The 22,452-nt window shown below is 44.5% G+C and overlaps 1 protein-coding gene across 2 annotated transcripts in view; it reads right to left on the bottom strand.

Moving 5' to 3' along the window:
* WASHC3 (WASH complex subunit 3) overlaps window positions 1-20,947 on the bottom strand; it is a 44,303-nt gene extending 23,356 nt beyond the window's left edge. The window contains exon 1 of one of the 2 annotated variants that reach the window (XM_073620321.1): window positions 20,800-20,947. In XM_073620321.1, the coding sequence (XP_073476422.1) occupies window positions 20,800-20,850 (51 nt within the window). In that variant the 5' untranslated portion in view covers window positions 20,851-20,947. The remainder of the gene's footprint in view (window positions 1-20,799) is intronic. The other variant, XM_073620322.1, reaches the window with a different exon arrangement.
* Between the last annotated feature and the right edge of the window lie 1,505 nt (window positions 20,948-22,452).

The raw sequence follows: 22,452 nt of genomic DNA, 5'->3' as shown, positions 1-22,452 counted from the left end.
CTGGCATCCATCGTTACCACTTTCATGACCATGACTGGTCTGAAGGATTTTCCTTTCAGCAGATTCTGGGTTAATAACCACCGAGTGAGGCTTTGGGCCACTCTTGGGGACAGCTGCATTGGCAAGTCTAAAGCTTGAATTGTTTTGTTCCAAGCAGACAGGATACTGTTTTGCAACAGTCTTGAATGGAACTGTGCATAGGGAACTGCTTCGAATGAACCCACCATAGTTCCTAGCAACCTCCTGCAGAGGCGAATGGAGGGATTGCCATTTGACCTGACACTCCGCACCAGCTCTCTTATGGAGTTGACCTTTGCTTGAGGCAAGAACACACTTTCCTGGGCTGTGTCTATGATCAGTCCCAAGTACTCCAGCCTTTTATTAAGGAAGATTTCTCTAGGTTGAGAATCCAACCCAAACTTTTCAGGTAGTTGGTTGTAGTGCGTATGCTTTGCTCCAAACAAGTCACCAATTGATCTACAAGTAATAGATCGTCTAGGTACGCTACGACTGTTATGCCCTGTGCCCTTAACCTGGCTAGAGGTGGGGCCAGCACTTTGGTGAACACCCGGGGTGCTGTGGCTAGCCCGAAGGGCAGGGCTATAAACTGGAAATGCTGCTGATCTAACTCTAACTGCCGAAACTTTTGATGAGCAGGAAATATAGGGACATGCAGATATGCATCCCTGATGTCGACTGATGCCAGAAGTTCTCTTCCTAGGATAGAAACTACTGACCTGATAGTTCCTGAAGATCCGCTCCTTTCGCATGGAGACAGATTTAGCTTTCTTAGATCTAGAATGGGTCTGATGTCTCCATTTGGTTTTGGTACCATGAAAATATTTGAATAAAACCCCAGACCTTGCTCTTTTGTGGGGATCTGTACGATCACCCCTTGAGATATTAATCGGTCTAGAGCCTGAAACAGATTGTTTCTTCTCCGGATCTTTGGGAACGCTTGATCTCAGGAAATGAGACTGTGGAAAGTCCCAAAATTTCAGCTTGTACCCCAGCGTGGAGATGAGATGACCCACCTGTTTTGAATTTCCTTTTTCCAGACTTCTGAAAATTGCAGAAGTCTTCCCCCCCACCTTGGTGAGGGGGGTTGCCTTTTCATGATGAGGCTTTAGGATTCTGTTTTGCAGATTTCCTACCCCAGGGCTTCTTTCTTTTGAGCCTGTGTCTGACCCTTTTCTTTTCCTCTAGAGTCTGACGGCGGAAGCCGTCACCACTGCCTGGCGCAGGGGAAAGAGCCCGTTTAAATGAAGGGTGTTTATATTTTCTTTTGACTGGTAAAAGAGTACTTTTCCCACTAGAAATTGTCTTGATATATTTATCCAAGTCTTCTCCAAAAAGTCGCTCCCTATGAAAGGGGAACATGGTGTTTCAGCTGACCAATTTTTCAACCACAGGATTTCTACGCATATGTACAAGCATAAGCATAAGGAGGGATGCCTGGTGAATAGAATCTTTAATGGCATCTATGGCAGAACATAATGCCTTAGGTAGTTCAGCCAAATCCCGAGCTTGTTGTGTAGGACGCTCTCTAAGGGCCTGTTTAAATTGGTCTTTTAGGGATTGGCAGACGCCAATCGCGGCGACTGTGGGCTGGAGTGATGGCACCTGCTATGGCAAAGGCAGATTTTAGCAGGGATTTCAACTTCTTATGTGTTGGATCCTTAAGCATCTGTGCATTGTCTACAGGACAAGTTAGGTTATTATTCACATTGGAAATCGCAGCGTCAATTGCTGGTACTTTCCATTTTTTGAAGAATTTCCCCTCCAGAGGATAGAGAATTGAAAACCTCTTAGGAGGGAGAAAATGCTTATCCAGGTGATCCCATTCAGCAAAAATAAGCTGTTCTAGGTTTTAAAGAACCTAAGGAAGAGGCCGAGTTTTCATGAGACTCTGTAAGAGGGAGCATGAAAGTGGAACGAACCATTTCTGTAAGAGATTGTATCAGCAATTTCTCAGATTGAGAAGCTGAAAAAGGAACATCTACTGTTGTTTCCTCTGCAGAGGAATCATCCTTTTGCTTTTCTTCCTGATCGATTGAGGGTAACACCTCATCGTGTGCCCACTGTTCCCCTTGCAAAGCTGAAGTGTGGGAAAGGGACCTAGTACGCTTCCTATCCATTTGAATGGAGGATGTGATTAAAGCTGCTAATCTTTCTTCCAGACCCTGCAGGGAAGAGGAAAGGGCATCTTCAGTCACATATACAGGTGCTGAGATGTGAGAGGCAGCTGTACCATCAATTTGTTCCAATGGCTCACCCTGAGTTGCCATAACTGATAATTCAGGCGAGGATGACAGCGTGGAAATACAGCTCGAGATCCCAATGCCTGGGGGTAAAACCTTTACTTTTTTTGGCTTTTGTGGTGTCTTTTTTGGCAGGCATAGTCCTAAGTACAAAAACAAAGGAGCTATACAATTTGCACTAAATCGCTGAAAATAGTCATGACTTTAAAAGCTGCTATAAAGTTCAGCCTAGTGCTGGAAAAAAGAGTGTCCTTCCTGAATCAAGAATGCCAGTTTTTGCAACCCATACGTGTCCCACAGCTCGTGTGTCCCTGTGTGCAGGCAGCTTGTTTCCTCCTCATCAGCAGAGGAGAGACTGACACAGCAGTATTTATATGCTTTTAGCCTGGCGTGCGTCCTCGTGGACGTTCACGTCACCTGCCTTTAGGCCCTGCCCCCTCCGAAAAAATTCAGCCCCCTTTTTATTTAAACTGTTTCCTGCGCCTGAGCACGGCGTTTTTCGGGCCCCAGAGCCAACACGTAGGGTCGAGAGGGGCGGCAGAGACTCCTGCAATGAGGCACAGATATCTAAAAAGAAATACAGCCACAGTAACATACTTTTAGCGGTAAAATAGCGGGCCCTCCGCATCCCCCACGGCAGGGGGGATAATGTAAGGGGGGTGCAACGTTGCTCTCCCCCTAACCCTCTGGTCCCATCGGGGGGGGGGGGGGACATTTTATGCAGATTTCTTTTTTACCTTGCAAATCTCCCTCCACACGCTGTGCAGCCAGACACGGACTGAGCTAACAGTGAAGACAACAGAGTAAGGTATGTGCATAGACTCCATCTAGTGGAGATTTTAACCTCCCTGGCGGTTTTCCCGAGTGTGGCTCGGGGTTAAAATTCAGTACCATTAGCGGTAACCCCGAGCCACACTCGGGATCGCATTGCAGGATCCTGGGGCGGCGTTACTTACCTTGTCCCCGGGATCCTGCGATGTCACCCGCAGTGTCCGAGGACTCCGTCCTCCTCCGAAGCCTCTCCGTGCCAGGCTCCGTTCCCTGCGAGCGGCGCGACGCACGGGGGCGGAGCCTGGCGGCAAATTCAAAAAAATGTCAAAATCATAACACATACAGTACTGTAATCTTACAGATTACAGTACTGTATGAAATGATTTCACATCCCTTTTGTCCCCAGTGCTCTGGCCCATGCCCTGCATGCAGTTTTACATGATATACACTGTTCTTTCTGCCTGGAAACTGGAGATTGTCCATAGCAACCAAAAAGTGTCCCTTTACGTCAAAAGTGGCTTTAGACCAGCTAGAAAACAGCGATAGTAAATTAGAACACTTGCAGAATTGAGCGATAGTGAATTGTGGGGAAATTTATTTTATTACTATTTTTTTAATTATTTATTTATTATATTATAATTTATGTTTTTGTGTTTCAAACTTTATCATACCCGGGATATCTACTAGACTCTGGTTTGGACAGATTTAAGTGTGTTATTGTTAAGATTTACAGACCTACAATATAAAACGCCAAATTTCCATGCAAAATAATTGTACCGCTTTCAGCACCTAAAATCCGAAATAATCATACCACCAGGGAGGTTAAGGCATGACAACATTTTTTCCTTTAATGGAACTACAAAATATAAATTTGAAGGAGGAATCGGAACAGGGGCCTCTCCAATAGGGTCCTGCCTCCCTCAAAGAGAAGAAAAGAGGACTATTGCGGTACCATAACAAAAAAACTTGATTTAAAAGGAGTATAAATTTATTTCAAAATTGATAAAAAGTCCTGTAAGGGACATCATTGATACATATTAATATACAGAGACAAAAACAATGATAATTGTTCACAGCAATGTTGACACTACATTTTTGGTATAGCTAATGCCCACAAAGTGCATAGACAAAGGTTTATATGGTGTGATACTTGCAGACGTAACCTCAACGGTTTCGCGGTCACAGCCGCTTCTTCAGGAGGCGTCTGGTAGTATATAGTCTATGAAAGTGAAGAATAATATCAACATAGCAAACTTAAATATATGAACAGTTCATAGAAAGTACAAAGTACAAAATTAGAATTGGAGAAAATGTTCAAAGTTTACAAATTGCACTCACCACACTGTAACCAAAGAGGGTCTTCCTGGAATGATGTCGTGAGACGCCCTCGATAAGGCGTTCCCCCGGTGGCGGGCCCGGGAGGCAAATTTAGGGTATAGCTATTGTAAGGGAAATTTTTAGAAATTTTAAAAAAGTTTTTTTTTTTTTTTTTTTTTTTTTTTTTTTTTTTTTTTTGGAAAGGTAATAAATACTATTGCGGGGCCACCGAGGAGTGCCGTGATCAAGGTGAGAAGGGGAAGAAGGGGGAAAGCAGAGACCAGAACAGGGAAAAGAAAGCAGGAGAGGGAGGGGAAAACAGGGGGGGAGAAAAAAGGGGGAGAAAAAAGGGGGAGAAAAAAAAAAAAAAAAAAAAAAAAAAGGGGGGGGGGGGGGGGGGGGAGGGAAAAGAGGGGAAGGGAAGAGAGGATGGGGGGGTTTTTGGGAAAAGGGGAGGGAAACAAGGAAAAAGATAAGACGGGCGGACGGTGAGGAGGGGGGGGGGGGGGGGGGAAGGGAAAAGGAGAAGAAGAAAATCCAGGGACAACAAAGAACAAAAAAGAGGGAGAGCATGGGAGGACAAGGGGAAAAGGAAGGGAGAAGGGGGGAGGGGGGGGAGGGGGGGAAAAAAGAGGTATTGGGAACGAAGGGGAAAGGGAGGGAACAAGCAGAAGGAGCAGGAGGTGAGGGTGAAGTAGATATCCCAATTTCACCTGGTGAAGGAAAATCAAATGAGAAAGTATATGTGAGGCTGGTAAAAAGGGAATTTTTGAATAATGAAATTCCCTTACCTATCATTGCTTTGAGCAAACACCTAGACTCGGGAACAGTTCAAGCCCAAAGGGATGTGACTAGTGCCATCAGTGGCATAACCGCCACATTACACTGTCATAGCAGAACGCTGCAAAGGATGTAAATCAATGAAATAGACATAAGAGACTGGTTTTAAAGTTAAGGGATAATCAAACAGGCTTTCAAAACGCCAGGAGAGGTGGGGGGTACCCTATAGATTGGGGAGCCCCCACCTAGTAACAAAAAGGCATGGTGTAAGTACTTACATCAATTTTCAGTAGCGTCCGCACAGAGCTGAATGTTCAACTGAGGCTCAGACAGCTGAGTCTCAGGCATCTTAAATGCCTCCAACCCGGAAGTCAACCACGGCGGGGTCAGCCGCCACGATTGCTTCCGGGTCCGGTCCTCCACTACTGCGCATGCGCGGGCAACATGTCCAGCACAGGCGCAAAGCTCAACATTGATCAGTGCGAAGCACTGATCAGAACGAAGCGGAGGCAGGGCTGAATTTAGCCGAGCCCTCCGCCGGAGGAGCGCAAGCCCGCCACAGGGGGAGAATAAACTCCTCACATCTATCCAGGACAGGGCGGCCAGTGCAATTCCTGAAAAAATCTGAATAGAAATATGATAAAGGAAACAACAAATTGGACAGGGGAGATGCGCGGTTTCCAGCGGCGGGGGCATAAAAGGCCCCCCCAGCTGGAAAAACACGCATCTTGACCCATCTCAAAACAGATAAAACATCATAACCAGCATCATACATGATTTTAATAACAAAGAATCAAGCAATCACAGAACATTTAAATACAGCCGCTGAAAAAAACATTAAAGAATAAAAGATTTATGAATATAGTGTAAATCAACTATTGTTCAGAGTCCATTAGTCCATGATCAGGGAAGGGGGAGAGGAGGAGGGAGGGAGGAAAGGGGAGGGGGAAAAAACCTAAGTCCTAGACAGTACAATCCAAATATTGTGAAGCTTGATTTTTTATATTTTGTTATTATTATTATTTTGTATGTTTATTATTTATTTTTATTGGTGGAATAGGGTCACGGCAGAGATTGGGGGGTGGAGGGGAGGGGGGAGGGGAAACGAGGGGGAGAGGGGGAAAGGAGGGGAGGAGGGAAGTGGGGAAAATTAATAAATTTAATCGAGAAAATATTTATAAGAGTGTGCCTCGTTTATACCCGGAGGAACACATGCATCAAGTCGTTCAATCCAGAAGGATTCACGTTTCAGGATTTCACGGTCCCAATTGCCCCCTCGGGGGTCTTCAGGGATAACATCCAACACAGTGAACCGAATTGAGTCTGGATTGAAACGATGATGGATGCCTAAATGGCGGCCCACAGTAGTGAGTTTGCCATTTGTGGAGGCATAAAGGTGGTCCCCCAGTCTCTGCCGTAATTCCCTAATAGTTTTCCCAACGTAAAAAGCATTACAGGCACATGTCATAAGGTAAATTACTCCGCGCGTGCCACAATGGGCTGAGTGTCTGGGAAAAAACATTTCGCCGTTGGGAAGGAGAAATTGTTGTCCCTCTTGAATCCAGGGACAATGTGGGCAATTGCCACATTTATAGGTACCCCTAGGTCCCCTGAGATCAGGGGAGGGGATCCTATAGTGGCTATGTGTTAATCTATCCCTCAAAGATGTGGCCCTCTTAAAAACAAGATCAGGAGTTGATTTAATGTATTTTTTAAGAGTATGGTGATCAGTTAAGATATGCCAATGTTTGGACAGAATTTTTCTTAGTTGTTGGTGATGAGTGGAAAATTTAGTAATGATCTTGGTCATATATGGTTTTTTGGGACGTGCAGGGCCATATAGAAGTGTTTGTCGGTCAAGGGCTAAGGCCTTGTTAAAGGCTTTTCTTAGCACAGTGCGTTTATAGCCCCTAGCTAGCAACCGTGTACGGAGGGCATTGGCCTGTTTGTGAAAGTCGTCGTCCTCTGTGCAGTTTCTTCTCAGTCTAAGATACTGAGCAAAAGGGATACTGCGAACCAGAGGGCGGGGATGAAGACTAGAAGCATGCAACAATGTGTTGCCAGCAGTAGGTTTACGAAATAGGTCCGTGATAAGATGACCAGTGGTGTCCTTGATGATCTGTACATCTAGAAAAGGGATACTGTGTCTATCATAGGAATAGGTAAAATGAAGATTGAAGGTGTTAATATTGAGCTCTGTGATAAAGGTTTGCAAAAGTTGCTCTGTACCTGTCCAAATTACCAAGAGGTCGTCAATGAATCTAAACCATCCTAGTACATGGTCCAGGAATGGTTCCATATGGTCATCACTGAAAACTGTTCGTTCCCAACCTCCAAGGTATAAGTTTGCGTATGAGGGGGCACAAGATGTGCCCATGGCAACGCCTTGAATTTGGAGATATATTTGGTCCATAAACAGAAAATAATTTTTTGTCAAAATAAATTCTAGAAGTTTTAAGATGAACATATTGGTAGGCCAGGTGTGATGATCCTGTTCCATCAAAAAAGAACCAGCCATCCGGACGCCCTGCTCGTGGGGGATGCTCGAGTAAAGAGCCTCGACATCTATAGCCACGAGGAGGGCATCCGGAGGGATCTGGATCCCCTCGATTTGTTTCAACAAATCAGTTGTGTCCCTTATGTAGGACGGTAGTCTCGTGACATGGGGGAGGAGGAAAGTATCCACCAATTTGCTGGCGTTCTCAGTTAATGAACCTTTACCAGAGACAATGGGTCGACCTGGAGGTACAGAAAGATTCTTATGAGTTTTAGGCAAAGCATAAAACGTAGGAGTACGTGGGTATTGTACATTGATGAATTTATAGGTGTCATCATCGATGAGGCCCTCTAAGAAGGCCCAACCGATGAGTCCCCTAAATTCATCAATGGTTTGTTGAATAAATTGGTTTTCAATGGGTGAATACCAATTAGTGTTGGAAAGAATATTGAGACACATAGTCTGGTATTGGTGATGAGTCATCAGTACCAGGTTTCCTCCTTTGTCAGATTGCTTTATAATCAAATCGGTATTTTTCTGCAGTTTAGTGACTGCTCGAAACTGTTGTCGAGTTAGATTGGAGGGTAAAGTATGCCACCGTTCTTTTTTGAGGGAAGTGATACATTCATGCAAAAAGGCCCATATGGAGGGGCAAGTCAAAAGATCAGGGAAGACTTTGGACTTGGTTTTAAGGGGAATCGTAGGATTGGAATGTTGGGAGTGGGAGGTCATGGCCACCTGACAGGCCGGTGATGAGTTAGAGTCACCATCGGGGGTATCCGGCTCGACGTTTCCCTCATCGTAAAGTAGCATGAGGTCCCTTAGTGCTCTGGACTCCGCTATGGTGAAATTCTTAGTCTTTTCCGCCAGTTCTTTTTCAAGGCTGACGCGTTTGCGGTCGGGATCAAACATGAAATTAAACGTCAGTTTGCGGGCGAATAAGTAAAGGTCTTTTATTGTTTCATAGATATCGATTGGCTCCGAAGGACAGAAACCCAGGCCTAAATGAAGGACCTGTTCCTCCTCCGGAGTCAATCGATAAGAGGTAAGGTTGATGATGTTGAAGGAGTGAGGATCATCAATATTAGTGGAAGTGGTTAGTCGTGGGACGTGCTCGGGGTTGGGGCTCTTTGCACAAACATGTCCAGACTCCCCTGTCCACGGCCAGGACCCTTCCCTGGTGCCCCTCATATCCTGAGTTATGGATGTCTTGGGCACCGCCTGGGGGGACTTTATGTCCACCATACAGGCAGGATGCCTAGCCAACCAACAACGAGAGGATGAAACCAAAATATTCACTGACAGATTGTTCAACCTTCTTAAGAAAAAATCCCATCTACACTGGCATATCCAGTACTTTGAATTATATATTACTGAGAAAGTTTGCCCCCTTGGACTTCGTGTCCAATTATTTCCTACAATTAAAGATCCCTCTGCGGATTTCAAAAAATCCTGGGAAAGTACTCTGACAAACTGCAGCATCGAACTTATGTCAAAATTAATTACCCAATACCGCTCTGACATGATATCTCTTGATGCGGAAATAGATAGATTACTCAATCAGTTTCCTAACATTCAAGAGTCAAGCTCCTTCACTAACAAATGGAAGGAAATACGAGATAAAATTGAGGGCCTCAACAAAGACATTATTATCAAAAAACAGAGGAAATTTTCCCAGGATAAACTGGCTTTTGCGGAGGGCTATGCTTATAAATGGGCTGGGAAACCATTCTCTCACAAACATAAGCGTCCAAATCGGCAGTCTCTGGCCCCGACGGCAACAGACTACACGGAATCGGATTCATCGGTATCTTCTGTATCTTCACAGATGACCACTCGTTCCACTTTATCACGTGCACCAGGCGCCCCCCGAAAGAGGTCCCTCACTGGTGATAACCCTACTACTAAACACCCTAAAAAAGGCAAACAACAGGGAAAAGCACTAAAAACACCACCAACACCAAGACCAGGGGGACAGACCCCCCTCACAGGTCCCCCTCATTCTACTTTACATAATATCATTCCGAAACTGTTACAACCAAATATTCAAACACTCTTATCACAGCCCGGTTTTTTAGCACAACCAGGCCCAGAACTCTCCTCAAAACAGGGGAGTCTGGACATGTTTGTGCAAAGAGCCCCAACCCCGAGCACGTCCCACGACTAACCACTTCCACTAATATTGATGATCCTCACTCCTTCAACATCATCAACCTTACCTCTTATCGATTGACTCCGGAGGAGGAACAGGTCCTTCATTTAGGCCTGGGTTTCTGTCCTTCGGAGCCAATCGATATCTATGAAACAATAAAAGACCTTTACTTATTCGCCCGCAAACTGACGTTTAATTTCATGTTTGATCCCGACCGCAAACGCGTCAGCCTTGAAAAAGAACTGGCGGAAAAGACTAAGAATTTCACCATAGCGGAGTCCAGAGCACTAAGGGACCTCATGCTACTTTACGATGAGGGAAACGTCGAGCCGGATACCCCCGATGGTGACTCTAACTCATCACCGGCCTGTCAGGTGGCCATGACCTCCCACTCCCAACATTCCAATCCTACGATTCCCCTTAAAACCAAGTCCAAAGTCTTCCCTGATCTTTTGACTTGCCCCTCCATATGGGCCTTTTTGCATGAATGTATCACTTCCCTCAAAAAAGAACGGTGGCATACTTTACCCTCCAATCTAACTCGACAACAGTTTCGAGCAGTCACTAAACTGCAGAAAAATACCGATTTGATTATAAAGCAATCTGACAAAGGAGGAAACCTGGTACTGATGACTCATCACCAATACCAGACTATGTGTCTCAATATTCTTTCCAACACTAATTGGTATTCACCCATTGAAAACCAATTTATTCAACAAACCATTGATGAATTTAGGGGACTCATCGGTTGGGCCTTCTTAGAGGGCCTCATCGATGATGACACCTATAAATTCATCAATGTACAATACCCACGTACTCCTACGTTTTATGCTTTGCCTAAAACTCATAAGAATCTTTCTGTACCTCCAGGTCGACCCATTGTCTCTGGTAAAGGTTCATTAACTGAGAACGCCAGCAAATTGGTGGATACTTTCCTCCTCCCCCATGTCACGAGACTACCGTCCTACATAAGGGACACAACTGATTTGTTGAAACAAATCGAGGGGATCCAGATCCCTCCGGATGCCCTCCTCGTGGCTATAGATGTCGAGGCTCTTTACTCGAGCATCCCCCACGAGCAGGGCGTCCGGATGGCTGGTTCTTTTTTGATGGAACAGGATCATCACACCTGGCCTACCAATATGTTCATCTTAAAACTTCTAGAATTTATTTTGACAAAAAATTATTTTCTGTTTATGGACCAAATATATCTCCAAATTCAAGGCGTTGCCATGGGCACATCTTGTGCCCCCTCATACGCAAACTTATACCTTGGAGGTTGGGAACGAACAGTTTTCAGTGATGACCATATGGAACCATTCCTGGACCATGTACTAGGATGGTTTAGATTCATTGACGACCTCTTGGTAATTTGGACAGGTACAGAGCAACTTTTGCAAACCTTTATCACAGAGCTCAATATTAACACCTTCAATCTTCATTTTACCTATTCCTATGATAGACACAGTATCCCTTTTCTAGATGTACAGATCATCAAGGACACCACTGGTCATCTTATCACGGACCTATTTCGTAAACCTACTGCTGGCAACACATTGTTGCATGCTTCTAGTCTTCATCCCCGCCCTCTGGTTCGCAGTATCCCTTTTGCTCAGTATCTTAGACTGAGAAGAAACTGCACAGAGGACGACGACTTTCACAAACAGGCCAATGCCCTCCGTACACGGTTGCTAGCTAGGGGCTATAAACGCACTGTGCTAAGAAAAGCCTTTAACAAGGCCTTAGCCCTTGACCGACAAACACTTCTATATGGCCCTGCACGTCCCAAAAAACCATATATGACCAAGATCATTACTAAATTTTCCACTCATCACCAACAACTAAGAAAAATTCTGTCCAAACATTGGCATATCTTAACTGATCACCATACTCTTAAAAAATACATTAAATCAACTCCTGATCTTGTTTTTAAGAGGGCCACATCTTTGAGGGATAGATTAACACATAGCCACTATAGGATCCCCTCCCCTGATCTCAGGGGACCTAGGGGTACCTATAAATGTGGCAATTGCCCACATTGTCCCTGGATTCAAGAGGGACAACAATTTCTCCTTCCCAACGGCGAAATGTTTTTTCCCAGACACTCAGCCCATTGTGGCACGCGCGGAGTAATTTACCTTATGACATGTGCCTGTAATGCTTTTTACGTTGGGAAAACTATTAGGGAATTACGGCAGAGACTGGGGGACCACCTTTATGCCTCCACAAATGGCAAACTCACTACTGTGGGCCGCCATTTAGGCATCCATCATCGTTTCAATCCAGACTCAATTCGGTTCACTGTGTTGGATGTTATCCCTGAAGACCCCCGAGGGGGCAATTGGGACCGTGAAATCCTGAAACGTGAATCCTTCTGGATTGAACGACTTGATGCATGTGTTCCTCCGGGTATAAACGAGGCACACTCTTATAAATATTTTCTCGATTAAATTTATTAATTTTCCCCACTTCCCTCCTCCCCTCCTTTCCCCCTCTCCCCCTCGTTTCCCCTCCCCCCTCCCCTCCACCCCCCAATCTCTGCCGTGACCCTATTCCACCAATAAAAATAAATAATAAACATACAAAATAATAATAATAACAAAATATAAAAAATCAAGCTTCACAATATTTGGATTGTACTGTCTAGGACTTAGGTTTTTTCCCCCTCCCCTTTCCTCCCTCCCTCCTCCTCTCCCCCTTCCCTGATCATGGACTAATGGACTCTGAACAATAGTTGATTTACACTATATTCATAAATCTTTTATTCTTTAATGTTTTTTTCAGCGGCTGTATTTAAATGTTCTGTGATTGCTTGATTCTTTGTTATTAAAATCATGTATGATGCTGGTTATGATGTTTTATCTGTTTTGAGATGGGTCAAGATGCGTGTTTTTCCAGCTGGGGGGGCCTTTTATGCCCCCGCCGCTGGAAACCGCGCATCTCCCCTGTCCAATTTGTTGTTTCCTTTATCATATTTCTATTCAGATTTTTTCAGGAATTGCACTGGCCGCCCTGTCCTGGATAGATGTGAGGAGTTTATTCTCCCCCTGTGGCGGGCTTGCGCTCCTCCGGCGGAGGGCTCGGCTAAATTCAGCCCTGCCTCCGCTTCGTTCTGATCAGTGCTTCGCACTGATCAATGTTGAGCTTTGCGCCTGTGCTGGACATGTTGCCCGCGCATGCGCAGTAGTGGAGGACCGGACCCGGAAGCAATCGTGGCGGCTGACCCCGCCGTGGTTGACTTCCGGGTTGGAGGCATTTAAGATGCCTGAGACTCAGCTGTCTGAGCCTCAGTTGAACATTCAGCTCTGTGCGGACGCTACTGAAAATTGATGTAAGTACTTACACCATGCCTTTTTGTTACTAGGTGGGGGCTCCCCAATCTATAGGGTACCCCCCACCTCTCCTGGCGTTTTGAAAGCCTGTTTGATTATCCCTTAACTTTAAAACCAGTCTCTTATGTCTATTTCATTGATTTACATCCTTTGCAGCGTTCTGCTATGACAGTGTAATGTGGCGGTTATGCCACTGATGGCACTAGTCACATCCCTTTGGGCTTGAACTGTTCCCGAGTCTAGGTGTTTGCTCAAAGCAATGATAGGTAAGGGAATTTCATTATTCAAAAATTCCCTTTTTACCAGCCTCACATATACTTTCTCATTTGATTTTCCTTCACCAGGTGAAATTGGGATATCTACTTCACCCTCACCTCCTGCTCCTTCTGCTTGTTCCCTCCCTTTCCCCTTCGTTCCCAATACCTCTTTTTTCCCCCCCTCCCCCCCCTCCCCCCTTCTCCCTTCCTTTTCCCCTTGTCCTCCCATGCTCTCCCTCTTTTTTGTTCTTTGTTGTCCCTGGATTTTCTTCTTCTCCTTTTCCCTTCCCCCCCCCCCCCCCCCTCCTCACCGTCCGCCCGTCTTATCTTTTTCCTTGTTTCCCTCCCCTTTTCCCAAAAACCCCCCCATCCTCTCTTCCCTTCCCCTCTTTTCCCTCCCCCCCCCCCCCTTTTTTTTTTTTTTTTTTTTTTTTTTCTCCCCCTTTTTTCTCCCCCCCTGTTTTCCCCTCCCTCTCCTGCTTTCTTTTCCCTGTTCTGGTCTCTGCTTTCCCCCTTCTTCCCCTTCTCACCTTGATCACGGCACTCCTCGGTGGCCCCGCAATAGTATTTATTACCTTTCCAAAAAAAAAAAAAAAAAAAAAAAAAAAAAAAAAAAAAAAACTTTTTTAAAATTTCTAAAAATTTCCCTTACAATAGCTATACCCTAAATTTGCCTCCCGGGCCCGCCACCGGGGGAACGCCTTATCGAGGGCGTCTCACGACATCATTCCAGGAAGACCCTCTTTGGTTACAGTGTGGTGAGTGCAATTTGTAAACTTTGAACATTTTCTCCAATTCTAATTTTGTACTTTGTACTTTCTATGAACTGTTCATATATTTAAGTTTGCTATGTTGATATTATTCTTCACTTTCATAGACTATATACTACCAGACGCCTCCTGAAGAAGCGGCTGTGACCGCGAAACCGTTGAGGTTACGTCTGCAAGTATCACACCATATAAACCTTTGTCTATGCACTTTGTGGGCATTAGCTATACCAAAAATGTAGTGTCAACATTGCTGTGAACAATTATCATTGTTTTTGTCTCTGTATATTAATATGTATCAATGATGTCCCTTACAGGACTTTTTATCAATTTTGAAATAAATTTATACTCCTTTTAAATCAAGTTTTTTTGTTATGGTACCGCAATAGTCCTCTTTTCTTCTCTTTGAGGGAGGCAGGACCCTATTGGAGAGGCCCCTGTTCCGATTCCTCCTTCAAATTTATATTTTGTAGTTACACATATCCAGGATGATGGTACCTATTAATGCTAGTCTATTTCTTTGTGTAAATTATGTGGCAAACCAATGCATTCCTTTAATGGAAGAAATACATAGATGTTTTTAATACCCAAGTTTCTTCCGTTACCTTAGCCTCGCAACAGGATTTTGCTGAATTAACAGAAAATCCAACCTTCACCCATCACGGCAGGCTGCGTTTAGCAAACCTTCAAGGACTGGGTCCCTAAAACAGGGTTCCAACTGCCTTGGGCCATATACAAGCACCCTATCAGGAAGCTTTAGGTAATGTAACAAGACCTAAGCCCTGGGTTCCTGGGGTCCAGCCCTACAAAGAGAGGCATTACAGGCAAACCCTTGTGCTTCGGATACGAGGTCCCAGGTACCATCCATCTTAGGCCTCAGTGGCACTTGGATCTGGCTTCTTTTTATGGAGGAATTTAAATTCAGCATGGATCCTTCCTGTAGCTCCTCTGAGCACTTCACTCATGACCAACACCTTAGACACTGGCGAAAAAACTGATGTGCTCCTGGAAGGAGGAGGCGTTATATAGGGAGTAAACTTCCTTTAATTGGGTTTACCAGTGTCAACACCTGAAGGTGGCCTATAACCCATTAATTACTTAAGGCTCTGTGTCCCATGATGTACGATGAAGAAAAAGCTGTACTGAGCTTATTCAAGCTGCAGTGTGCAAGAGGCCACACAAATCAAGTTTTGTGTGTCTTTATTAATACAACCATTGAACATTTACAGTACTGGAGGAAAAAAGTGAACCCTTGGAGTCAATAGCTGGTTGAATCTTATTTGGCAGCAGTGACTTCAAGCAAGCTCTTCCCGTAGCTCTGGATCAGAACTGCGCAACATTCAGGAGGGATTTTTGACCATTTCTCTTTACAAAACTGCTTCAGCTCAGACACATTTGTAGGATGTCTGGTGTGATCAGCTCTCTCGAAGTCAATCTGAGTTTTACGGTCTATGGCCAGCCTTAGGCGCATTGTGTTTGTCTATTGTTGTGACTTGGGATGAGGATCAGACCTCATTTTATGGGAAAATGATTGCAGAAAACCAATTAATGCCAAGGAGTTTACATACTTTTTCTTGCCATTGTAATTCCTGTAAATGGTATTCTTTTTACCTAGGCCTGGGAACTATCCAAAGTTGGTAAGCCTAATGCCCTGTACACGCGGTCGGATTTTCCGACGGAAAAAGTGCAATCGGATCGTGTTGTCGGAAATTCCGATCGTGTGTGGGCTCCATCGGACTTTTCCATCGGAATTTCTGACATACAAAGTTTGAGAGCAGGCTATAAAATTTTCCAACAAAATCCGATCGGTTAAATTCCGATCACGTGTACACAAATCCGACGCACAAAGTGCCACGCATGCTCAGAATAAATTAAGAGACGAAAGCTATTGTCTACTGCCCCATTTATAGTCCCGACGTACGTGTTTTACATCACCGCGTTCAGAACGATCGGATTTTCCAACAACTTTGTGCGACCGTGTGTATGCAAGACAAGTTTGAGCCAACATCCGTCGGAAAAAATCCATGGATTTTGTTGTCTGAATGTCCGATCAATGTCCGATAGTGTGTACAGGGCATAAGACTAGGGCAGAAAGAAGGGTGGGCGAGCCACAGCATTATCTGTGCGCCATAGTAAAACCAAGAGGTGTGCATATTGCAAACATGATCTGGCCACCTGAGATTAAATGTGGAGCATCTGGCAGGGGAAGAGTTAAGTCTAGCGTCAGTCCTCCACTTCTTGCCAATACAGAAATGGAGGACAGGCCTCTACAGAAACTGCAGTACTTCTCATGTACACTGTCACTAAGGCTACTTTCACACTGAGGCAATTTTTTAGGAGCTTTAGTGCTAGAAATAGTCTCTGAAAAGCGCCTCCCATTCATTCCAGTGCTGAAATATGAGTGGTGTATCCGCGCAACGGAACAGAAAATTAAAAAAGTAGAGAAAATGGAAAAAAAAATGGAAACAATGGAAGAAATCGCATAAAGGACTGCTGCCTCCACAGATGTAATTTCCACCTAGGTGGAAAAAACAGAAGGTAAGTGAAGGGTTAGTGTGTGGGTGTGGCGCTGTCCTAATTTATAGAAATACTTGGTAAATTGTGTGTAGCCAAATCGCATAAACCAAAACTGCAAATAAAAAATTCAACGAAAATAAAACCAAACATAAAACAGCAAAGTGACCCCCTTTGGAGTGTACAATACAATACTTTGTAAATCGTGTGTAGCCAAATCCCACATGTAAAATCGCATGTAAATTATAAACAAAATATAAACAAAATCGCATATAGCAAATTTAACGGCTAGCTTGGCCCCCTTTGAATTGGGGGAGGGGGAAGGGGAACAGGGGATGAAATCAAAAAATGACTTTAGCCAAAGCTATTCCATCCGCATAAAAACCCCATATAGTGATTGACAAACATAACATTGCTGAATAATTACATAGGTTAAATCGTGACTAGTGCTCAGTGCAATTTAAGTGAAAAACTTGACATCTTTGTAAAACAAGGCAGATATTTTTATTAATCTTGGTGACCAGGTGCTCGTGTCTTGTGATCATGCGGACACTCACCAGCTTCTTTAACCCCTGCGGGGGTAATGCGCAGTCACAGTGTATGCCACTGTGCGGCAATCCACAGGCTGTTTCTGGGTCACGGTGACGTTTTAGGCATAAGAGAAGAAAGAGGAGATTCCATAGCGTAAAACCATAAAACACTCTTTATTGAACGCAGATGACAGAATGGTACTCACATTTAAGCAGTTTATAATAGGCAACCAAATGTCATCAAAACAGGAGAGCGTCAGATTTAAGTTGGTGATCCTCTGGGAGATGATGCAAAAGCGTCAGAATAGGCCACGCCCTACGCGTTTCGTCATAGGGACGTCAACTGGATCGTGTCTATTATAAACTGCTTAAATATGAGTACCATTCTGTCATCTGCGTTCAATAAAGAGTGTTTTATGGTTTTACGCTATGGAATCTCCTCTTATGCCTAAAACGTCACCGTGACCCAGAAACAGCCTGTGGATTGCCGCACAGTGGCATACACTGTGACTGCGCATTACCCCCGCAGGGGTTAAAGAAGCTGGTGAGTGTCCGCATGATCACAAGACACGAGCACCTGGTCACCAAGATTAATACAAATACCTGCCTTGTTTTACAAAGATGTCAAGTTTTTCACTTAAATTGCACTGAGCACTAGTCACGATTTAACCTATGTAATTATTCAGCAATGTTATGTTTGTCAATCACTATATGGGGTTTTTATGCGGATGGAATAGCTTTGGCTAAAGTCATTTTTTGATTTCATCCCCTGTTCCCCTTCCCCCTCCCCCAATTCAAAGGGGGCCAACCTAGCTGTTAAATTTGCTATATGCGATTTTGTTTATATTTTGTTTATAATTTACATGCGATTTTACATGTGGGATTTGGCTACACACGATTTACAAAGTATTTTTAAACTAGGACAACGTTACACCTACACACTCCAAAGGGGGTCACTTTGCTGTTTTAGGTTTGGTTTTATTTTCGTTGAACTTTTTATTTGCAATTTTGGTTTATACTTTATATGCGACTTTACATATGGGATTTGGCTACACACGATTTACCAAGTATTTCTATGAATTAGGACTGCGCCACACCCACACACTAACCCTTCACTTACCTTCTGTTTTTTCTACCTTGGTGGAAATCACATTTGTGGAGGCAGCAGTCCTTTATGCGATTTCTTCCATTGTTTCCATTTTTTTCCATTTTCTCCACTAGGAAAACGTTACACCTACACACTCCAAAAGGGGGTCACTTTGCTGTTTTATGTTTGGTTTTATTTTCGTTGAATTTTTTATTTGCAATTTTGGTTTATGCGACTTTACATATGGGATTTGGCTACACACAATTTACCAAGTATTTCTATTAATTCCAGTGCGTCTTTTCACACTGGGGTGGTGCGCTTGCGGGACGTTACGAAAAATCCTGCAAGCAGCCTGCTTGGGGCGGTTTGGGAGTGCTGTATAGCATTCCCAAAACGCCTTGCCCATGGCAATGAATGGGCAGCGCTTACAAAGCACTTTGAAAGCGTCACAAAACAACTTTTTACCTCTTTTTTGGGGAAAAGGCACAGCTAAAACAGAGCTAAAGTTCCACAAAAACAAGCAGCGCTTTAGCGCTAACGGCCGGGCACTGCCAGTGTGAAAGGGGTCTTGTACGTCATTACAACCAGGACACTATCTTTCAATAGGCATGTACCAAGGCACCCTGTACACACACCACTGGTTGAGGGCAGCAGGAAGGATGTTTTATTTCTTAGGCCTCATGCACACCAGGCGTTTACCCAAACGCCTTTTCTCCTGGCAGGAGAAAAGCAGCATTAAAAAACGTACCTAAAGCCAGGTTTTGAAAACATGTTTAGGAGCGTTAGGCATTTATTCATTTCATTTGCCAGAATATAAATTTATTCTGGTCTTTAAAATATATATGTCGGCAGAATGGCACGGCTGGGCAAAGTAACTTACCTGTGCGTTACTTTGAATTTCCAACCATGCGCGCGCCTGCCGTGGGCTCCGTGACCGTGCCCGCGGGACCCGATGTCCGCCAGGTGCCCGCGATCGTGTCATGGAGCTGAAGAACGGGGAGATGCCGGTGTAAACACAGCATCTCCCCGTTCTGCCTAGTGACAAGACACTGATCGTCTGCTCCCTCTCATTGGGAGCAGCGATCAGTGTCGTGTCACTGCTAGCCCATCCCCCAGACAGTTAGAATCACTCCCTAGGATACACTTAACCCCTTCACTGCCAGTGACATTTTTACAGTAATCAACCCAATTTTATAGCATTGATCGCTGTATTAATGCCAATGGTCCCAAAAATGTGGCAAAATTGTCGACGTGTCCGCCATAATGTCGCAGTCACGATAAAAAGATCGCCACCATTACTAGTAAAAAAAAATTATTGATAAAAATGCCATAATACTATCCCCTATTTTGTATAACTTTTACGCAAACCAATCAACGCTTATTGCGATTTTTTTTTTTACCAAAAATATGTCGAAGCATACGTATCGGCCTAAACTGAGGAAAAAAAATGTTTTTTTTTATACATTTTTTGGGGATATTTATTATAGCAAAAAGTAAAAAATATTGAGTTTTTTTCAAAATTGTAGCTCTTTTTTTGTTTATAGCGCAAAAAATAAAAACCGCAGAGGAGTTCAAATACCACCAAAAGTAAGCTCTATTTGTGGGGACGTCAATTTTGTTTGGGAGCCACGCCGCACGACCACGCAGTTGTCAGTTAAAGTGACGCAGTGCCAAATCGCAAAAAGTGCTCTGGTCTTTGGCCAGCCAAATGGTCCGGGGCTTAAGTGGTTAAAGTGATTGTAAAGGTAAATAAAAAAAAACAAAAAAAAAAAAACAAACATGTCTTTACTTACCTTTTCTGTGCAACAGAATTGCACAGAATGGCTGCAAACCTCCTCTTTTCGGGTCCCCCCGCTTGCGCTCCTGTCCCCTCCCCTCTGTCCAGTGCCCTCCTGGGAAGCCGCCTAATGCCCAGCAAAGTCAGTGAGACCAGGAAGTGAGGGGAGAGAAGAGCTGCAGACGTCTACGCGGCTGGATTGAATGAGGGCTCAGGTAAGTAAAAAGGGGGGGGGGGGGTGACAGGAGATGCTGACACCTAAACATTTTTTACCTTAATGCAAAGAGCTTCCCCTTTTTGGTGGTGCTACACTTTAAGGGCCGATTTACACCAGAATGCGGTGCAGGAAAAGCACGTTCCTTGCATCTTTCCCGCATCGCGTTCAAAATGCACTGTCTTTGCAATCTACTGCAGGCGCCAATACATTTTTAACAGTAGCCCAAACGCAGATTACAAACTCACTCGATCACATGATACCAAGTGATTTGGTGCAGTGCATGCATTACTTTTTGTGCATTTCATAGAAATGGGCTGCCTAATCACGCAGGAGGGGAATACGATTCTGGTGTGAACCTGCCCTAAAAGCTGAACTCTAAGCAAATAAAAAGGACACAAATTAATTTAGCTGTGCAATCATTAATGTAGAACTACAGGATAATAGTGAACAGTAGCTCCATGTCTGTTTAGTCAGGTGCAGCTCTCTCAGTGAAGATATTTAATAAAATAAGTAAAAAAGCACAGCTATACATTGACTAACCTTAGTAAGGTCTATCCCAGATCCAACTATCGGAAGCCCATCTTCATCCATCTCTGCAGCTCCACTTCACAAACACTTCCTACTACAGTCACGTGTCAGCTCTCGTGATGTAAAGCAGCGAGACGCTCTGGAAGCTGAACGCGCCATCTTTGATGTGGGTTTCCTTTACAAACACAACTCCAGAAATCTCAGCTCTTAAATCGTCACTACATGGGTGTATTTAAATCTCACTAAATAGCAGTTTACTTCACTCCCTGCTTTATTTTTAACGATGACATTGGAAACTAACTACCGTAGCAAGGGAATACATATCAGTGAAGTCAAGTCTGCAGAAAAAGTGAAGTCGGCCATTTTGTCGGCGATTGCCTCAGATGCAACTATGCTGTACAATACAGAATCTCTGTGCATTAGGTCTGTTAGAGGGGCCTGTGTTTCGTTAGAAAACACATGCACAACTAAATGTCATTTCAATAGTAGAAGTCTTTACATTACCCTAGATTGCATAACCCTAATAGAATTGTATCTAGGACATTAAAGTCCTTTTATGATATACAAGTCAATTTTTTAAGACAAAAAAAAATGAGGTGTGGCATGTAGGGTTGCCACTTTTTCTTCAAGCTACACCCAAACACTTTAGTGGCACACAGCACCATTTTTTTTAATTTTTACCATACACTATAGGATTGTAACAGACCTGGGACATCTTTGGGCGATCCAAAGGGAATAGTAATGCGGTGTACACAGACATGCAAGTCTTCCGTGTTTTGCGGGAGTCACCCGCATTTGGCTGCGGGCTCCCGGACACCTGCGAGCGCTAGGCGATCTCCCGGCTGGGCCTGTCACTCAGCCACAGACAGAAGACAGAGAAGCCCGAGCAGCCGAATGGAGTACGGCAGCGGCCGCGGCGGCCGCTCTGGCTGCTCTGTCTTCTGTCTGTGGCCAGGGGAGGGAGCGGGACAGAGCCAGGAGCACTCCGCTGGTGGACAGTTAGGCTGCACTGGTGAACACTGATGAGGTGGCACAAATGGACACTGATGGTCACTGATAGGCTGCACTGATGGACATTGATAGGCTGCGCTGGTAGGCACTGATGAGGTGGCATGGATGGACATTGGACAATGATAGGCTGTATTTAATTGGCACTGGTAAGGCGAAGCGTCACCTCCCTGAAATTAGTTTTTGCAGGTTGGGATGTCTGCGTACATAGTGCCCCCTCACCCTCTTGTCAGGCCCTGTTCTGAGCAACATTCCTGTCTGAATATTGTGTAGCACCCTGTAGTTTAGGCAGGGAGCTTCTCACAAATTTACTTGCCAGGAGTAGTTATCCTGGTTAATTGATAGAGATCTATTGATTTCTCCCTAAGGTTGGCCTTGCTGCACTTTTCTCTTCTACCGTTAGGTGGCTGGGCACTTGGTGGTACTAAATATGAGAAGGGCAACCCAAGGTCAAGTTATGGGTATGTGGGGTGTCTCAGCCAATGGGCAGGGGTTTTCCTAAATCCCTTGGCCTGCTGGGAGAACCTATATATTCAGGTGGAGTCAGGTGATCTATGTTCTGTGCCACCCAGGCAGCTGTCTGGGTGGACGTGTGTCGTGTGCCCTGGGCTACTAGGCCGGAGATTGGGCCTATTCCAGGGGGCATCTGGCTACTAG

Source organism: Aquarana catesbeiana, linkage group LG03 (genome assembly GCF_042186555.1).
Source record: "Aquarana catesbeiana isolate 2022-GZ linkage group LG03, ASM4218655v1, whole genome shotgun sequence".
NCBI lineage: Eukaryota > Metazoa > Chordata > Amphibia > Anura > Ranidae > Aquarana > Aquarana catesbeiana.
The sequence above is the reverse complement of the archived record's forward strand: the minus strand, read 5'-3'. Positions and strand labels throughout refer to the sequence as shown.